The sequence below is a fragment of the Lonchura striata genome, chromosome 2 (assembly GCF_046129695.1).
Source record: "Lonchura striata isolate bLonStr1 chromosome 2, bLonStr1.mat, whole genome shotgun sequence".
Classification (NCBI taxonomy): Eukaryota; Metazoa; Chordata; class Aves; order Passeriformes; family Estrildidae; genus Lonchura; species Lonchura striata.
In genome coordinates, this window is record NC_134604.1 from 104,255,491 (window position 1) to 104,274,147 (window position 18,657).

The window sequence follows — 18,657 nt, forward strand, 5'->3', positions numbered from 1 at the left end:
ATGCTCTGCAGGGGGTTTTGTGCATTCCCAGACAAACCAACATTTTGGCACTATGCTCATAGGCAGCTATGTTGTTTCTCATATACCTGGTGCAGATACATGCACACAAATACAAAGGAATGAAGGAATGTGATATATTTTTAATTCTCACTCTGAGTGAGAAAGCTACTCACTCTGAAGAGGAGGCTATCAACAGAATAATTGGGGGAGAGAAATTTAATAGTTGACACAGTTCAGTTGTCCAATCAGGAAGAAAAAAAAAACAGAAGACTTTAACTGAGCCACATTTTAGGGAATCCAAAAATTAAAGTTCTTCATCATGGCTATCAGGTTACTCAGCATCATTTTAATAGAAATTAAGAGAAATTGCAATAAATGGAAAACATGCAGTTAGGTATAAGTCACCTCCAAATATCTCCATCCTTGTTTCCAACATCTGAACAACAGCATAGGGTAAATGGATTTCAGGAACCTTTAAAATTTTTTAATTTTTTTTTTTTTGTCCTTAATAATATAAAAATATCCCTAGGTAGCTAAATAAGGACTTGGATGGGTACTAAATTTGACAGGATATCCAAAAGTTCAGACTGTGTTTTGTGACGGGAATGGGGGGCAGTTATTTTGGGAGGTGGAAGGAGGGATTATCTGCATGCTTGGTGGTATGACTCTGTAGTATTTACCAGTCAGTGGTTTACTAACTTTAGAAAATACAGTACCTGAATTTTACTTGTATACAGTCAGAAGCACATTTTTTATTTATTTCTATTAAAATAACTGCATTTCTAATTTTATATTTTTTAATAATGTCTTTTGTATGCTCTGCATGTATAGAAATATATCTCATTATGTATAGCCATGTATACATTCTGCAGAAGTGGTCATCTTAAAAAATTCCTCATTGCCACTGAAGTTGGATGTTTCTAAAACAATGATGGGGTGATAATGGGTATAGAACTATTTCAGAATGTGAGTACTAAAAGGCAATTTCAGTCAGTTTGTATAGCTTAGTTTTCAGAAAGCCTTAGGCATGTTATTGATTAAATTCTCATTTAGGAAGAAAGTAGGAGCTTTTATATGCATCTCTAAGTTGGATGGTGGGGTAACTCAAAGGTATTGACTGGCTGTGTGATATACGACGGTCACAGTTGTCTTTTACTCAGAGGAGCACAGAGTGATGCCGGTTGTCATTCTTACTCTGCTGTGTGGCAGCGTAAATAGTCCCCTTTCTAACCAACCTGGTGGGAAAAGTCAATATCCCATCAGCAAAGGAGGTAAACACATCAGGAGCTGTGTCCTCTCTCATCTTCCCCTGCTCTGTATTACTACAGTTCTTTAAATCTCTTCTCCCCAGTCATCAGATGCACTTGTGTCATTCAAATGCATGGTGCTGCAGACACAGCCCTGCCTGCCTCTCCTCCCAGAGCCCCTGGCTCCCATTCTCTTATAATTGAAACTTAAAATTGGCCTCATTACTTCAACGAGGCCCCTCATATTTCTCCTTTTTTTTTTCCAGCCCACCCTTTCCTGCCTGCCTCTATGAGGGTAATTGCATCTAAGAAATGTTTGAAGCATACTGTCGGAAAGGTTATTGCGTAAAACTGGAGTTTAGATTTAATGTTGGGGGGAGCTGGGAGCTCTGTTAGTGGGATGGCTGGAGCCCTGAATCCTGAATTGGAGCTGTACATGGGCCTGTATTTCTGTTCCCTACTTTCAGCCCTGGTGTATTGTTTGCCTCAATGTTCTAATGATTAATGTGCCTTCCTGCTCTGTTCACATGTGCCAGCTGTTCACAGTGATGTATTACCTTGATCCCTCCTGAGCTCCAGGAAGCTTTAAACTATTTTGGCCTAGCTTTGAGGTATAAGGATGGAATTGTCCACAGTTCTTGGTCAAAAGATCATGGTTTGGCTAATGTGAGCAGTTGCAAGTGAGCCCACTTACTGTGGGCTCATTTGCAAAAATACATAAACAAGTGAGAGCTCAGTTTGTGGCAAAGTGGGATTGGTGTTTTTATGGATGTGGTTAAAACAATTTTCAAGGTTCGTTTAATGTAACCCTATATCTAAATACTTTCAGAATAGTTAAATGTGTTTATGCCATAGTGACTTCAGCCTGTTAATGAGCAGATTCACATAATCAAGCTTTTGTTGTATTGTAGTTTAAGGAAAATGCAATTCTGCTAATAAACTTTAAGTTATTACTATCTGTGTAACAGTAAAAATGTGGTATCTTCAACAAGGCATCTTCCTCTGTTTGCTAACTGCCCTGACACAATACATAACTTCTTCACAACAATGCATGAAAGGTGCTTATCAAAATGCTTTTAATCAATATTCACTTACTCAGGCATCATTAATTGAAATTTTTTATTCAGTTTTTAAAGAGTTGATAGCTTCATGCAAAGCAGTTATCTTCAGTGGAACTTTGTGAGTAACATGGAAAACCTAAGCAGGTGGCAATTTCCCAGTAAAACACTGCTGTTTGTATTGTATCCAGAGCTAGTCTGCTGAGCTCATGCTACAACATCTGAGGCTCTAAAGAAATATTTGTAAATCCTCAGGGAGGAGGAAGTCACAAACCTCAAAATTGTAATAGCTTTTTCAGTCACCATGCCTCCCATCCCTGCCATCTGCTCATGTAGCAGTCCTTGGCTGCTGAGATGAAGCTGTCTGATGAGACATCTTCACCTCAGTCACATCACAGAGGTGACTCAAAAAACCTCTCCGCAAAAATGTTTTCATAAATAAACTCCACTGTTTTTAGAGACAATTGGTTTATCATCTTAACTTGTGCTGTAGACTAAAAGCTGATTGAGACGGAATGGAGTTTCCTCTGTTAGGTACTCAAAGGACAGAGAGGGCTGTGAAGGTGCCAGGGAGAAGTGAGGCAAAGCTAATGAGCAATAGAAGGATGGTGTTGGTTGCTCACAAGACACAGGATTTATCCTGCACCACAGTGGCTGCAAATCTTGACCTGCAAGTACCTGTGCTGTGCTCTCCTAGTGCTGCTGGATGTGGTGTCCCTCCAGTCTAAAAGCAGAGAACCTGCCTGGGAGACCACCTTGTTCTGCAGTGCTTGTGCTCTCCAGTGTCCTGAGGTGTAACTGCAGGAACAGTAGGAGCTGATGTTCCTAGAATGTGGAGTTGGACGGAAAGTAGGAGCAGAACTGTGCCGGATCTGCATCCACTTGGCATTGCTGTATAATGGAGTAGTGGAATATTTTGCTCTTTTATTCTTTGTTCACAGCTTTTATAAAGGAAAAGCTGGACAATCACCCAAACAAAATCCCTTGGGTCTGTTTTTTTAATGGCAGAAAAGTTGGGATAAAACCCCAACAGAAATAGAACAGCTTGGTCTTTGCTGCTGAAATATGTACAGACTCATGCACATGAACTTTGCACACACATGAAGGTACAGGTGAGTAAATGTCATGTTCTCCAGACATCTCTTACCAAGCATTTGGGACTCTCCTCATTCATGTGTCAGGAGAACCTGACATCTCCTGGTTGAGATACTGAGCATCTTCTCTGCATTTTAGGGTACAGTAGCATGGAATTCTCCTTGTTTGTGCTACTTCCCTTTTCCTTCCAGTGCCTTCATAGTGCTGAGGATCATGATTCCTATCCTGCATGCAAGGTGCATGTGAGAACTCACAAGACTGGTGATGAGTCTGACCCAGGTTGTGCCAGTGCGAGTATTAACAGCAGGGATGAGGGACATGAATCTCCTTCACTTCTGAAGCCACCCTGGGGCAGAATCTCTCCCTACTTTCAACCCCTGGGATCTCTGGATAGTTCTCACCAAGTTAAAGCACCTACCCCTTTTAAATTAGACCCAGCCCAACTATTGTTTACTTTCTCTGACAGTGAACCCCCATTTCAGTCCAGCTAGATGACAAAACTGGACTAGGGGTGGCTCTTGCCAGTTTTCCCACTGCTCCCATGCTGGTGGGGCTGAGGGAGCTTCTCCCTTGGCTCCATGGCCAAGGTTCACCATAAGCCCTTCACCAGCTCGTGCAGAAAAGGCAGGGAATGCAGCAGACTGTGGGAAAGCTTGCCACAAATGTGCTCTTTGCTAGCTACAACATTCACCTCACTTTAAAATACTTTGATTCATAGTGTAATGAATGCAAAAATCCTGTCTTTTTGCGGTCATTTAATCCCTCTCTGTGTTTTGGGTTTTTCCTCTTTGTTCTTCTAGAGTACTTGAAGAAGCAGCAACTCAGGTGGGAAGTCTCTGAGGCCTACAAAAGACTGAAGAGCACCGTAGACAAATGCCTGTCCATGAGTGGCTACTCAGAAGTGAACCTTGGCAAACTCTTCACCGTCAGTATTGGAAGATAGATCTGTGGGAGAGTCCAGTAATGAAAGACAGAGATTGATTAAAAATGGAGGGAGGCTAGTCCCTTGTTTATCAGTAATGATCTCTTCAGCAATATTCTATTTCAGTATGTACAATGATGTTTTAATAATCTTGTCTCTTTAGAGGAGGAAAAATGGGAGATGAAAACAGGATGTATGATTCTTGTGGATATCAAGTATTCAAGGTGTTTTTATCTTCCTTCTTTTTCTTCATTGAGAAACCAGGGTTATTAAAATATGGAGTAGTTGATTTTTGCAATATTTTTTGTTGTGTATTTAGACCTATGAGGGAAAAGGGGGTGGGGGAATTGCTGCTTTAATTGGATAATTCCCAGTGAGAGTTGCTGGAATGTAAGTGATCCTAGACTTTGCTCCAGGGTATTTACTAGAGGTGCTCTCAGGAAGAGAGGTTAGTAGAGGTCTCAGTAGGAGCACTAATGTTTTGCCTTTTCACGGTTTATCTTCTTCCTGATCATAAACATACCAATTAAAAACAATACTAAACCTAAATGCATTTAAATGTCCTATTACCTTCTGAACAGGGGTAGGGACTCTTTACTTTGAAATTCATTAAAGAACTGAAACCTGGAGGTACTAAAAATAGGGACCATTCTTTTATTAGGAGTCTTTCCAAGCATCTTTAAGCATAGTATTTTGCCACATTGAAGATTTCTGTGTGGATGTAAAGACATGCACATGAACAAAACCCATTTCACTCATACAGAGGATATAAATGTGTTTCATTTCTAAGTATTTGAAAGTAAGCAATCGAAAGGGAAAAATATTTTTGGGATGGCATTGTAACCAGTAACAGGAGATTGGAAAATAGAAAATCATAGTTACTGTTCTGTAATAATTACTGTGTTGGAGATTTTACAGTTTTCACAAACAAAATGTATTTTTCATTTACTTCTAATAAAATGACAAGCAGATATGACAAGAGAATAAATTTGGGTACATGCTTCTGTACACAAAACATTGTTGTACTCTGTTCACTGTTTAGTTTGCAATGTGATATATTAATGTAAGGTTATAAAAATTGCTTTTAAATCTTAAACAGTGTAAAATGTAAAGTTTTTTCACACTTGAAGGAAAAACAAATAAAGTTTTCTAGTAAAAGATAATTTGATTCTATGATCTGATGGTTGAAAATATTCCATGCTAGGTCATATTGCTCTGGATTTCTCCTGGTCTTACAGAATTGCTTGTGTGTCTGTTTTTAGGATGAGCAGCCATTAACAAAGGGAGCTTGAAGTAAAAGTAAGAGAATCAGCATGAACATGTTGGGCACTGTAAGGATTTGTGTGTCTGTGTTCAGAGTATTTTGTGACATTCATTTGTCCCCAGAGTGGCATTTGGGAGAAGCTGTGTGTCAGTATGGGTAGTGTCAGTTTGAATATGCCTAAATACCCAGTCATCTTCCTAGCAACTTTTGGAACCAAAGCCTTTCATTTCTGCTCACATGGAATCACTACAGTGAGAAATGGAATCTATGCAGTCTCTGGTGTTGTGCAGGTGTTGTCCCACCCTGATGAGCTATCGATCCTTCCCAATATGTTTAGTTAGGTTTAATACTGTAAAACAGACTTTATTTGGAGTCTTTGTCTTGGAAAGAAGGTGTTACTGCCAAGATGCCACACTGAAGTTACAGAACTTCAAAAGATCCTGGTTTCTTGTAATTCCATGCAGGCATTTTTAGATTTTTTTTGTGTCCAGCCCAATTAAGATTATGAAGATATTACTGATATATACTGATTCTACTGAGTAGAATGCCTTAGGAAAGTGAAAAGTGTGACCTTCTCCTCCAAACATTAGGTATACAAATAAAATGGATAGATACGGCGTAACCTGACCCTGTGGCACTTGTATGTATCTGTATAATTACAGCTGAAGAGCCTGTTAATTTGCAAGTTTAGGGATGTTTAGATTAAATGAGAGTGTTGTGGAATGACTGTGTAGGGTGCAGCAGCACAGAGTGGCCCTGCAAGGGGCTGTTCCCCCACACACCGAGGCGGAGGAGCCGTGAGTGGCACAGCCCCGGAGCCCCAGCCAGCCACAGTCCGGGGGGGCTGAGGATGGGAAATGAGGGCTTTTACCCCGAATGGAGGCTTTTTTTGATTCCTCTCAGCAAAGCTGGTCAGATCAGAGCTGAAGTCTTGGCAGGGAGTAAACCGGATTTTTTTTCCCCTCCCCTCTCCCTCTCTAATCAGCTCTGGGCACCGTGCCTCGTCTTGGCCCCTCAAAAAGGCTGGGAAATGCAAAATCATCTTTATAGCATTTAATATTAAATGGAGCTGGTAAACGCTGCACTGTAAATTTGGGAAAACTGAAGTTCAGAGGTTTGCATTCTGAGGCTGGTCTGGCCTGAATCGCCTTCCCTTCCTTTTCCTCCTCATATCCCCCTCCCCCACGCGTGCTGTTAAAATTAAGGTTTGTGTTTATTTGTATTTATTTGCAGTTGGGGAAGAGGAGTGTTGATATATGGAGCCAGTGGCCAGGTTTCGCTGATGACATATGCGATATGAAAAAGAATTCCCATCCACAAACACGGTTGCTGCTGTGCCAAAATCCCTCTTTTCGCCGCCAAAGGCAGTTTTCTAAGGCCGAAGCGGAGCACATCTTCCCCTTCGAATCCATCCCCGTCTTCTGCAGGGCACCTTAAATGTGCCTTAATTGAATAGTTCTCCCGCACCCTCCTTATAGCAGTTTAATAGATTAACTCATCTGTGCCAGCTTCAAATTTCAGATTAAAATTCCTTCATCCCGAAGGCAGCATTATCAGGTTGTTGGAGGCTGTTTTCAAACCTTGGTTTTGAATAGCAGCGGCTCTGCATTAATTTAACCACTAAGCTAATAAGTAGGTTTCGTTTTGTTATGCTAAGCTTTATTGCTTTTCTTTTGATCAGAATGGTGTTGTTGAGCAAAGCAGCAGACAAGGCATTCTTTGATGAGGGAATTAGCGCTCTATTCTTCCTCTATTATTCATAGCACAGTGGAATATGTAAGTACCTGAGGGTGTCAAAGGAGAGCAGGCTCTATTGCAAAGTGTTCGCCTTGTTTCTCTCAATAGCTGACTATGAGATGATAAACCGCTTAATACACTGCACTAATTGGATGAGAGCAAAAAGAGATGGGAATTAAGGCACGGCGAAAGGAGAAAGTGCTACCAGCCTTCATTCACTCTTTCACCACTTTAACAGCACCAAAGGAGGCACAAGCTTTCTATAAGCAGACTAGGGGTTTTGTGCGGAGATAAAATGAACCTGTTAGTGGATTCAGGTAATACACTAATTATTGCACAGTATAAATACCACTACTGGTTTTATAACACGGAGGTAAACTTCTTTTGAGAAGGTTATAGGATTGCTTGGCAGCAGTATAGATCCTAATAAGGGACCAGAGTAATAACCCCCTGGATTAACAAAATTGCTGCTTGCAGAAGTATGATTCGGGCTTTTACGAAGATTTCAGCAGAATGAATAAAAATGACTGAATGACATTTCTTAATGCCTAATGGCTTGATAATGATTCCCTTTTCTTTGAGGCAAAAATGTATATTTCAGGCTGCACTGTTAATAACGTCCAAGGAACAAGCCTTATTTTTCCTATAAATTTTTTTTTTCGTGCCTATGGTGGGTTTTAGAACTCAAAAATACGGCTGGGGGCGGGCGGGGTTGGGGGTGTGGGATATGAAATGCCGTGAGTGGAGGGGGGAGCTGCGGGGAAGGGTCGCGGCGGGCTCCCACGCGCGCTGCTCGCTCCAGCGGCGCTTCCCGGCCGGTGCCTCCCGGAGCCGGGATCGCCCCCGGAGCCGCCCCCGGGCCGGGCTGCCTCGGGGCGCCCTTGGGCTCTTCTCCGGCCCCGGCCCGTCGTTGTGGAGCGCTGCCGAGATTGGACTAAATCACCCAAAAAAAGAACCTCACAGCCCGGCGCTCCGACCGCCCGTGCGGGGCCGGGGCTTGTTCGGGAGGGAGCAGGAGACACCACGGCCGGGAAGGAGCGCGGGGAGCGCGGCCGGGGCTTCCCGCATTTCGGCCCCTGCTCCGGGGAAGAGGCAACGGGACCGCTGCGCCCAAAAAACAAAATCAAACAAACAAAAAACCAAAGCACAGACCCCAAAAAACCCAACAACAAAACAAACCAAAAGAAAAAAAAAAAAAAAAAAAAAAAAAAAAGACGAGGAAGAAAACCACCCGGGGAGTAATAAAAGAAGAGGGAAGAAACGGAAGTTCACCTCGAGGAGAACGAAGGGGCAAGCGCGGAGAAACTTTTGTAGCCCCAAAGGTGCAGGGGCGGCCAAGCGTTCCCCAGAAGTCCAGATTCTCTCCCCCACTCCCGACTTTCGGCAGCGGCGGAGCCTGGGGCTGCCCCGTCCCCGCCCGGCGAGAGCCGGGAGCTGGGGCGGCACCGCGGGCACCGAGACGGCCCCGAGCACCCGGGCTGGGCTGGGCAGTGCGGGGACAGCCACGGTGCCCGCGACAGAGCGCGGACAGGCGCGGCCGTGGGTGCCCACCCCACCTGCGACCCGCAGATCCCCTCGCAAACGGGGCTGCCGGCACCGCGCGGCCCCGCCACGCCCGAGCTGCGGCCGCGCCCCAGCCCAGCGACCCGCGCCCACCCAGACCCCGCGGGGGGGTCCTCGGCGCTGAGGCTGGCGGGGCTCAGCCCCGGCTGGCCCCGGCCCCGCAAGGACAGGGCTTTTTGCTTTTCTTGTGATTTTTTTTTTTTTTTTTTTTTTTTTTTTTTTTTTTTTTTTGTTAAACATATATTTTTGTTTATTTTCTGAACGTGGCACTTCTCCACCGGATAGCAAGGAAAAGTGTTAACAATAACGACATTACACGAAAAAGTACTGTACCATCGCCTCTTGAGGGTTTCAGAAACCTCTACAGTTAATAAGTTAAATAAAGAGTTTGTACATAAATATTTGTCTAGGAACCCTATTATATCTACAACACAGTAAGAATCTACAGAATGACAAACTTTTACAACACTACACTGAGTGCAATTGTTTTATAACTTTTCAAATATACAAAGCTCTGTTCTTTTTTTATAACAATGGTATGTACAGAATTAATAATCACAGTTTAGTGACTTAAACAGTCCATATTCTAGCAGTGTATTTCGCTTTGGTTTGATATAAAAACCTTGGTTGGTGTAGTGATAAAGAATATAACAAGAAAAAGATATACCCTTTCCCCTAAGTGCACTGGTTATCTTACAGCATCAAATTTACTTTCAGTTTGCACTGTCAGCATCCTTGGTTAGCATATGCAGCTCGTTGCAACATGTAAAATAGTTCCCCAGCGCTTCTAACTGACCAACTTATCCTAGGATGCTATTTTAAGAAGATGTGGGTAACTTTCCCCCTCTCTTAGCTTCTCTATTGTTGTTTCACTTTCTTAATTACAATTCTATTTCTTTCTTTTTTACTTGCCAGATAAACAGAAGGAAAAATATTTAGTGTACGAAACGCTAATATATAGTAACTTTTATTCGGTTTTTTCTTTTTTTTTTTTTTTTTTTTCTTCTTTTTTTTTTTTTTACTTTCCCCCCCCCTTATGTTCATAGAGGAAACGGACATGCCGTACATTTAAGAAATGTACCAGCCAAGGAGTTACTTATTCAGGAGATTTTAAGTGTCATTTCACTCATGTGAGGGCTGATGCGAGAGGCATTCACTTTCCCCAAGTTCCTATCTTGAGGACCTACTGCAGTCTCAGCTGCTGGTCCTCTGTTTTTTAAAAAAATCATTATTATTTTTCCCCCCGTTTGGTCTTGATTCCTGCTGTCTGAGGTGACCTTTATTGATTCGCGTATTTACTCTCCTCTTCTCTCCCTCTTTTTTCTCTCCCCCTTAAAAAAAAACCCCTAACCCGCACCCCGCGGCCGGCAGCCGTGCCTTAGCACACCTCTTTCCCCGTGCTGTTCCCGGGGAGGATGTTGAGCTGGGTGAGCTGGGCGGCGTGTTCCTTGGCCTTCAGCCGCAGGGCGGCGATGCTGGACGCCCGCCGGTCGGCGGCGGCGCTGGCCGGGTCCCCCAGCCCCGCCGAGCCCACCGCGCCCTCGGCGGCCGGCGCCGGCTGCCGCAGCAGCGCCGCGGCGCTGGAGGCGCTGCCCAGGGGGGACATGGTGGAAAAGAGCCTGCAAGGGAAGCACAGACGGCCGTCACCGCCGCGCCGGGGTCCGCCGGCCCGCACGGCCCCGGTCGCCTCCTTCCCGCCAAGCGCGGACGCGTGGGGACAGAGACTCGCTGGAAAAACCCGACGGCGGACAGGCGAAAGATTTTCTTCTGGGAGGGGGGAAAAAAAAAGGGAGGAAAAATCGCCGCGCGTGGTCCTCCCAGACTCGCCGCAGTCAAGGCGGCGGTGGCCGGGGGCTGCAGCCGGCGGAGAGGGGGATGCCCCCGGTCCTGGGCAGGCAGCGCTCGCTCCCCCGTTACCGGGACCCGTCCGCCCTCCGCCTGCCCCGGCTCCGAGCAGCGCTGCCGGGGCCGCCCGGCGCTCCCCGCACTCGGCCCGCGGGCTCTCCGCGGCTCCCGCGGGAGCCCGTCCCGACGCGAACCCGTGGGAGCGGCTCAGCCCCACGCGTGCCCGCGGCCAAAAATCTGCCCGAAACGATCCCCCCGCGGCCGGAGCGGCTCACGGCACCCGGGATGGCGCGGCTTCTGCTCATCCCGACTGGCCAAATACCAACAGCCCCCGCCCCGAGCGAAGCAGAGGCCACGCGTGCACGCAGAGAAACCCACGCAAGGTTCAGTTTCTGCGTGGGAGCGCCGCTTCCCGCGGGCCGGTCCCTCGGGGGCCCTGCCCCGCCCGGGCTCCCGCGGCCCGGCCGCCCCCACGGGGAACCGCGCGGGGGAGCCGCCCCCGCCCAATGAGCGGCCGCGGCGGAAGCACGTGACCCGCGCGGCGCCCAATCGGCGCTGGCTGCGAGGCGCTCCAAGTTCGAACGGCGGCGCGGCCGCGCGCGGCGGGTCCCGCGTGGGCCGCGCTCCCCGCGCCGGGACAGCCCCAGCACTGCCCCGCACTGCCCCGCACTGCCCCGCACTGCCCCGTGCCCGCCGCGGGCGGTACCTGCCGAAGGCGGGGCTGATGAAGGCGGGGTGGCGGAACACGGCCGCGCCCAGGAAGGTGCCGAGGCCGAGCGGGGTCCCGCCGGGGGGCAGCGCCGCGGAGCCGGGGGGCGGCGGCGGCAGGCTGGGGAAGGCGGCGGCCGCGGCGGCGGCGGCGGTCCAGGCGGAGTCTAGAGCTGGGTGATGAGGAGGGAAAGGACTAGCATCAAGGTATGGACTGAGGGGGTGAGTTGCTGACAGGGGACCAGGGAAAGGCAAACCTGGGGGGTGTGTCTGAGCCCCAGCCTTTTCCCTCTTCCGCCACTTAGCCCTACGGTTCTGGAACCATACCTGAAAGCCAAAAGAAAAACCGGTTTTAATACGCCTGCTCTCGCCCCCGGAGCGGCGAGCCCCTCAGGAGCCCCGCACCGGCCCGACGGCCACCGCTCCTCCGCCGCCCCCGAAGCGGGATCGCCCGAAGGGGCCGGCCCGCGGGGGCCACGTGTGTCGGTGCCCGCTGAGCCCCGGGCTGTGCCGACCCACGCCGGGGCCGACACGCGGCTGTCGGTGACACCCCCGGCCCGGTGGCGGACCCCGGCTCCCGGAGGGGCGCAGCAGTTCTACACCCGCGCACATCTTTGCGGCAGGCCGGCGGTGCGGGCAGATACCGGAGCGGGAAGCGGCTCCCGCTGCGCTGGAGCAGCGGCAGTACGTTTTCCCAAGAGGACTACGCGGGAATTATTCCGCACTCACACCCACACCGCGACTTTTTTTTTTTTTTTTTTCGTTAAAGGGCATATTTACAAATTATATAGTTTGGGGATTGTAGGTTTTTTGGGTTTTTTTCCCTTTTAGATTTAAAGAGAGGGAAAAAACTCGTAATTTCACTGATGTCTGAAACGAAGAAATAATTTCCCAGGCAACCAAGCAGCAAATATAGATTTCAAGGCTGCCCTTTTAAGATCTATTTTATGCAAGTTAGGATGCCATGGCACTGCCATCCTTTCTCTCTTTTACCCCTCCCACAAAGCAAAAATCGTGAAATAAAACTGCTTAAAGCAGGGGAGAGGTAGAGGAAAATAAACCATATTTCAAAGGAAAATAAAATATTCCGTTAATAACCAAGTGTGGGGCCATCACACGCACCTACAGATAGAGAATTTGAGAGACGGATGTTTGTAAATCTTTTGGGGCAGGGGTGGGCAGTTTTTCCTGTTATGCTTGGCTTTGTAAGCTCAGTATGAGACCCTTTCCCGGAAGGCAGAAAGGCAGCAGCACTGCGAGTCTCTCCGTACAGTTGTTCAGCGGGAATTGATCTCCACGCACGCCTATCTGGGTACCCACGATGAAGAGGCATTGTGTTCGTGCAGAAGGCAACAGCCTGGCACGGAGGGAGCGTCTCTCCCTGCTAAAACTCAATTAGCAAGCTGTCCTCACTACAATTCTCCCTTATTGAATTAATAAGTCTGAGTAGACCCAAAGGTAAACGAAGGGACTCTCATAATTCATATTCACTTAATTACATCTTCTGCCATGAATAGAGGAGAAAGAAAGGGGGTGTCTTTCTGTTAAAAAAGTTATTTAACTTTCCCACGACTTGTTCCCCTGAGCTGAAAATACTGATTTGCTGTCACATCTCTGTTTGACAATGGAGAAATGTGTCAACAGAAAGGAGGGGACAAATCTCATCATTAGCCCCTCTAATGCAAGAAGCTGTTGTGTATTAAATGAGCCATATGGAATTTATTATGCTTTATCAGCGCCTGATTTTAACTGTAAAGTGATTTGCACAGCTTCAAACCCAGAGACATCTGTTTTCTGTTGGCAATCAGGGCATCCCAATGTTTATCGTCTCTTTGGTTATGAGACCCGGGTTGGGAAATGCACTCTGGTATGGGGCGGCAAACACCTTTAATAGCATTGCACTCACTCACTATTAGATCAATGCAGGCTTATTGCTATCAAAAATGGGAAATCAAATAGCATTAGCCAGCTCCTCGTGCAGGCGGAGAGGAAATCAAACAACATTTCGCCTTCAAATGGCCCTGTTTGTTCTAGCACTAAGTGGGCTTTTATGAAGCCCGATTGGAGATTTGATGGCAGCCAAATACCCGACTTGCGGCCGAGCGGGTTTCTAACAACCGAAACGGGAGCCCCGAGTTTCAATCACACAGGGATTCGCCAGCCGATGGCTCGGCCCTGGCGAGGCCGGGGACGCCGCCGAGGAGGGCCAGGCCACCCTTCCCCTGGGCGCCACCGAGGGATGCGCCGCTCCCGGTCCCGCCGCCGCCACTCACCTGCACTCGGGCTTCTGTCAGATCGAGCCTCATGGCCAGCTCCTCCCTGGGGGAGACACAGACGCTGCCGTCAGCCCGGGGCACCTCCACTCGCCCGCGCCCGAAATCCCGGTGCCCGAGGCGAGCGGGGCCGGGCCGCGGGCGGACACCGCCCGTCGCCGCCCTCGGCCCGGCTCCGGGCCGCCGAGCTGGGCGCCTCTTGGGACTCCGGGGTTTTTGGCATTCCCTCCCCGCCGCTCCCCAAATTCGGCCAGTTGCAGTCGCAGCTGCCGTGCAGGGGACGGCAGCCGGGAAGCCCCAGACGGAGGTTCACATTGCCACAGTTAAGGTAAATCGGAAAACACTAAGGCACTGGAAAATGGCTCATCAGCTCCGTGTCCCAGAGAGGAGCATTCCCAGCATAACTGGGACCCTGCCGCGGCCAGAGCCCCGCACTCTCAGGGCGTGAAAAGCCCTGGAGCAAAACCCAAAGCCGGAAAAAAAGGAAAAAAAGTGCGGTATGTCCATACACAGCCCGGGCAGCCGCTCCCGGGGCCGGGGCCAGGCGGCGCCCCGAGGTGAGCGCCGCGGACGATGCGCGGCTCCGAGGTCCAGAGAAAAAAATGCCCCGCAAACACTCCTGTTCCAACGCTGCCCCGAACCCCAACCCCTGGGCAAAACAAACGAGAAACTGCGAGGGTCTTCGGGATCGAAAAGTGCGATTTTGGGGACTTGATCCCCCTCTAGTCTTAAGGTAGGAGTGGGGACCTGCAATTTTCGGTCAGCGCGGGGAGAGGGCTGGCAGCCTCTCTCCCTGCTTGCGCTTCCCGCAGGGAGCCGCTGGCCAAACCCGCCACCACCATTTTCAACGGGAAAATGTCCCCGAAAGGATGGACAGAGCCGGGCTGGGCCCCGCCGGGCTCCTTGGAGGCAACTCCGGGCACCAAGAGGCCCCGACGTGCCGGGCCGGTATTTTTAGGCAGCGGCACTTTGATCTCTGCCGCTGCCGGGGCTTCCCCGGGCCGGGCTCCAGCCCACGAGCAGCGCGTAACCGATCCCGGTGCGGCCGCGGTGAGAGGCGGGGTGGGCCGGGGTAAAAATAGCGCCCGGCGGCGGCCTTCAGGCGGGCCTGCCCGGGCTCTGCCGGCCTTGGCTCCCCCCTGAACCTGGCCCTGTTCCCCATCTCCTCCAGCCCGGGGGTGCCCGAGGCAGGATCCACCGCCGAGGGTGGTTTGGAGGCGGGGGTACAGCACACTGCGACTCCGTCCCGTCCCGTCCCCCCGGGGTTCGCTCACTCCGCGCTCGGCCGGGGCCCCGTTGCCGGTACCTGGTGAAGACGTCGGGGTAGTGGGTTTTCTGGAAGGCCCTCTCCAGCTCCTCCAGCTGGTAGCTAGTGAAGGTGGTACGATAGCGGCGCTGCTTCCTCTTGAGCAGCCCCTCCTCGGAGTCGCTGCCGGCCGAGAGGCAGACGCTCTCCTCGCCGTCCTTGCCCTCGCCGTCCTCGGGGTGCAGCAGCAGCTCCTCCTTGGGGGACAGATCCCCGCCCTCCGCCCCGGGGGCCGCGGTGGCGCCTCGGCGGGCATCCTTCAGCAGCCCCCCGCCGTCCTCGCCCAGCAGCTCCTCCTCCTCGTCGTCCTCCAGCTCCTCTTCCTCCTCATCCTCCTCCTCCTCCAGCATCTCTTCGTCTTCTTCCTCCTCTTCCTCCTCCGCGGCCGGTGCAGCAGGGCCCGGCCGTTCCTCGACGTGTGCGGCGGGGCTGCCCAGCTCGTCCCGGGCGGGCGGCGGCGCTACGAAGGGCGCGTTTTCACGGTAGCTTTTGCTGCGACTGATGCTGACCTGGGGCGCCTGGCTGATCTTCAGCGTGTCCCACGGGGCGGCAGCGGGCACGGGGCCCGCGCCCCCCTCCGGTCGCCCCTCCGTCCGGTCCCCCCGCGGCCCCGCCGCCCGCGGCGGCAGCAGCCGGCCCCCGCCCGGCCCGTAAAGCCGGCGCAGTTTGGGGGGAAGGTGCAGCTCGGCCGGTTCGAAGGGGGGACTGGCCTTAGGAGACCCTGAACCATGAAAGTGGCGTAGACGGCCGCAGCAATCGGACGGAGCGGGCAGAAGGGTGCGGAGGAAAGAAAGGAAGGAAGAGAGAAGGAGAGACACGGTCAGTAGGATCTGCGTTAATAGAGCCTAGGGTAACAGTCCAGTCCCTCAGGCATACTTCGTGCACCATTTTCCTCCTAGTACCCCGTCCCTCAGGCCGGCCCCGGCCCGCGCCGCTGCTTCCAGCCTGGGAAGAAATTCCTCCCGGCCGCTGAGCCCAGCCCGGCGCCCCGCTCAGGGCCGGGACGGGCTGCGGGGGCTCTGACAGCCCCGGGCCTGCGCCGGCACGTTTCCGACAGCGGTCAGCGCCGGACCATATGCCACATGGCGGGGCAGCGCTGGTCCTGCTGCGCCCGCCCGGCAGCCGGGATTCCTCCGCTGGCTTTTTTTTTTGTTTTGTTTTGTTCCCCCCTCCTATAATCTTCCCCCCCCCCTCCCTAAGTCTAGTTTTGGTTTTGGAGGAAAGAATCCCGCCCGCCAGTGTACGCCGGGAAAAGCGGGAGCGAGGCCGCCCATGGGAGCTGCCCATCCGGGCTCCCGCCGCTCCGGAGGGGGCTGCTCCCAACTTGGGGCCGGGGGCGGCGGCTGCCGGCGGCCCGTTATCACTGCCCCGGCTGCTGCCGGGCGCGGCCCCAGCTCGCTCGCCGAAACCCGTTACAGGTTTAAATGCGAACGGGCCAGGCTTTCCCCCCACACAGATCGCATCTCACACCGATTTATTCTGGCTCTAAAAATTGCACCTATATCGAAAGCAAGAGCAGCCTAAAGCGCCGGTACCCGACCCCCAGGGAAAGAATTGTGACGAATTCCGGGCACGGCTCTGGCTGCTCTTCCTGGCAGCAGAGCAGCCGCTAACGAGCACGGTAACGGGATAACAGAGACCGCAGCTCCGAGGCGGCGCCCGGCCGTGCGGTGCAGGCGGGGAGCGGGGCCGGAGCCGAGCCGCAGGCTGTGCGGGGAATGGGGGACACACAGCCGGGCCTGCCCGATGCCGGGGAAAAGGGACCGGACGAGCGGGATGGGACGGCGGGGCTTACCTTGCGCGGCCTTGTCGGTGTCGGGACGGGCGGCGATGGCGGGTAGGGTGGGCGCGGTACCGAGCAGCCGCACCTTGCAGGGGCTCCGCCGGCCCAGGATGCTGTCGATGCAGTAGGAGGACAGCAAAGTTGGCGATTTACTTTTGCACTCGGGGCGCTCGGCGCAGCTCTCCTCCGGGTAGGGGCCGCTCATGGCGGCGGCAGCGGGGCCGAGCCGTGGGGCCGGGGCGGGAGCGGCGGCGCGGACGCCCCCGCGGCGCTGCCCGGTGCCGCCGGGACGCCCGTCACGGGGGGAGTGAGCGGCGGCCGCGGCGCTCTTGAGTCCCCTCGGCTCCACGTGCGGGCAGCCGCCCCCTGATTGGCTCCCGCCGGAGGCCGGGCGGCCGCCGACAGACGGCGCCCAGCAAAGCCCGGCTCGGACCGCCCCGGATCGGCACCCGCCCCGAGTCGCCGCGCTGCCCCCGGCCCCGCCCCGCCCCTCCCGCCGCGCTCCGCCCCCGCTCCGTGGGGGCGGCAGCCGGCGGGGACCCGCTCGAGGGAGCCGTCGGGGGCGTCCGGGATGGGCGGCGGCGGAGTTCCCGTGGCACGCTTTGCCGCGTCCCCACCTCCCCGCCCCGACGGCGGCCCGGTCCCCGCCCGACCCCTCCCTTAGCCCGGCAATTCCCGGGCGGGATGGCGTGGGCGGCGCCGGGGGATCCGCGCCGTGTTTTGCCGCGGGCAGCGCCCGCCCGGCGCGGGGCTGCGCAGGGCCGCCGGTGTTTGAAATGGCGCGTCCGCGCTCGGGGCGCCCTGAGGCAGCACCGGCGGCGGGGAGCGCGCCGCGGAGCGCGGGGGCCGGGAGCAGCTTCCCCCGGGCAGGGCAGGGCGCGCAGCCCGCTGCGGTGCTGTCCGGCGGCCCCTCCCTGCCCTGACGGCCTCTGCCCTTCTCGGCACACGCATCTCCCCTCCTCCGGCGCTTTCCACGCCGCTTCGGGGCCGGAAGACCTCTGACGGCTTTTTATGCTCCTTTCCCTTCCCTGCTGGGCGGTCACAAGTTCAGGCTCTCTGTCTGGTCGGTTTGGGCTCGGTTTTGATGGGCACTGTACAGCTGCCTGTCCCCGCTGACGTGTGCGCTCCTGCTCTCGGACTCCCACAAGCACAACCACGTCGGAGAAACTGCTCCCGGTCACCACAAATAACCCGTGCTGTCGTGCGGGTGATGCCCAGCCCCGAGCACCGAAGCGGAGACAGCCCCATTTTCCCTGTTCATGCCACAGTTGCGTGCGGAACTGACGTCTCCTAATTAACCAGATATCTCTGGTTAATTAAGAGAAAAGATAAACGACTGCGTGCATGTGTCCGTGCTGGCGTGGGCTACACGCCGCTCTGGCTGTGTCCACGCCCGAGGGCACACACGCACACACTTCCAAGCTCTAAAGGTGCGTGCTCGGGGACAAACGTTATACTCAGAGTCGTCCCCTCCCTAAGCGGGCCCCCTCCGGGCTCCTACTCCTCATTCATCCCTCTTCGTTTCCCCCTGATCCGCAGGCCGGGGCGATGCCAGCGGGAAGCGCCCCGACGTGCGCGGCCGGCGGGCCCCGCGATCCACAGCGGGGCGGCCCCAGCCCGGCCCGGCTTTGCGGATGCTCCTGGGCTGGGCACGCAAAGCTGCCGATTGCCATCTGTGCTCTAGAGAGCTTTTACCATCCCGGCATGAGTGGCCATTAGTTCATTAACCCAGTAACTAAAAAGGATCCAATCCAAATCCCAAACCAACAAAAAAAAAAAAAAAAAAAAAAAAGACCCGGGTGCCCTTGGCGAGGCTCGGCGAGCAGAGGGGCTGACGCCTCTTGCTCTCGCCCTGG

General features: G+C 53.1%; 2 protein-coding genes across 2 annotated transcripts in view; one reads left to right on the forward strand and one right to left on the reverse strand.

Annotated features, from left to right (window-relative positions):
- The window catches only part of POLA1 (DNA polymerase alpha 1, catalytic subunit), a 181,863-nt gene extending 176,378 nt beyond the window's left edge, over positions 1–5,485 (forward strand). Inside the window, 2 exon segments of the mRNA XM_077781653.1 lie at positions 4,201–4,337; positions 4,339–5,485. Coding sequence (XP_077637779.1) covers positions 4,201–4,337; positions 4,339–4,485 — 284 coding nt within the window. The 3' untranslated portion in view covers positions 4,486–5,485.
- A 3,726-nt stretch (positions 5,486–9,211) lies between these two features.
- On the reverse strand, positions 9,212–17,089 carry ARX (aristaless related homeobox). Its single transcript, XM_021552921.2, has 5 exons — positions 16,814–17,089; positions 15,019–15,739; positions 13,713–13,758; positions 11,438–11,766; positions 9,212–10,505 (listed from the first exon to the last, which is right to left on the reverse strand). Exons 1-5 carry the CDS (start codon positions 17,004–17,006, stop codon positions 10,265–10,267), a joined length of 1,530 nt encoding a protein of 509 aa, XP_021408596.1. The 5' UTR covers positions 17,007–17,089; the 3' UTR covers positions 9,212–10,264.
- Between the last annotated feature and the right edge of the window lie 1,568 nt (positions 17,090–18,657).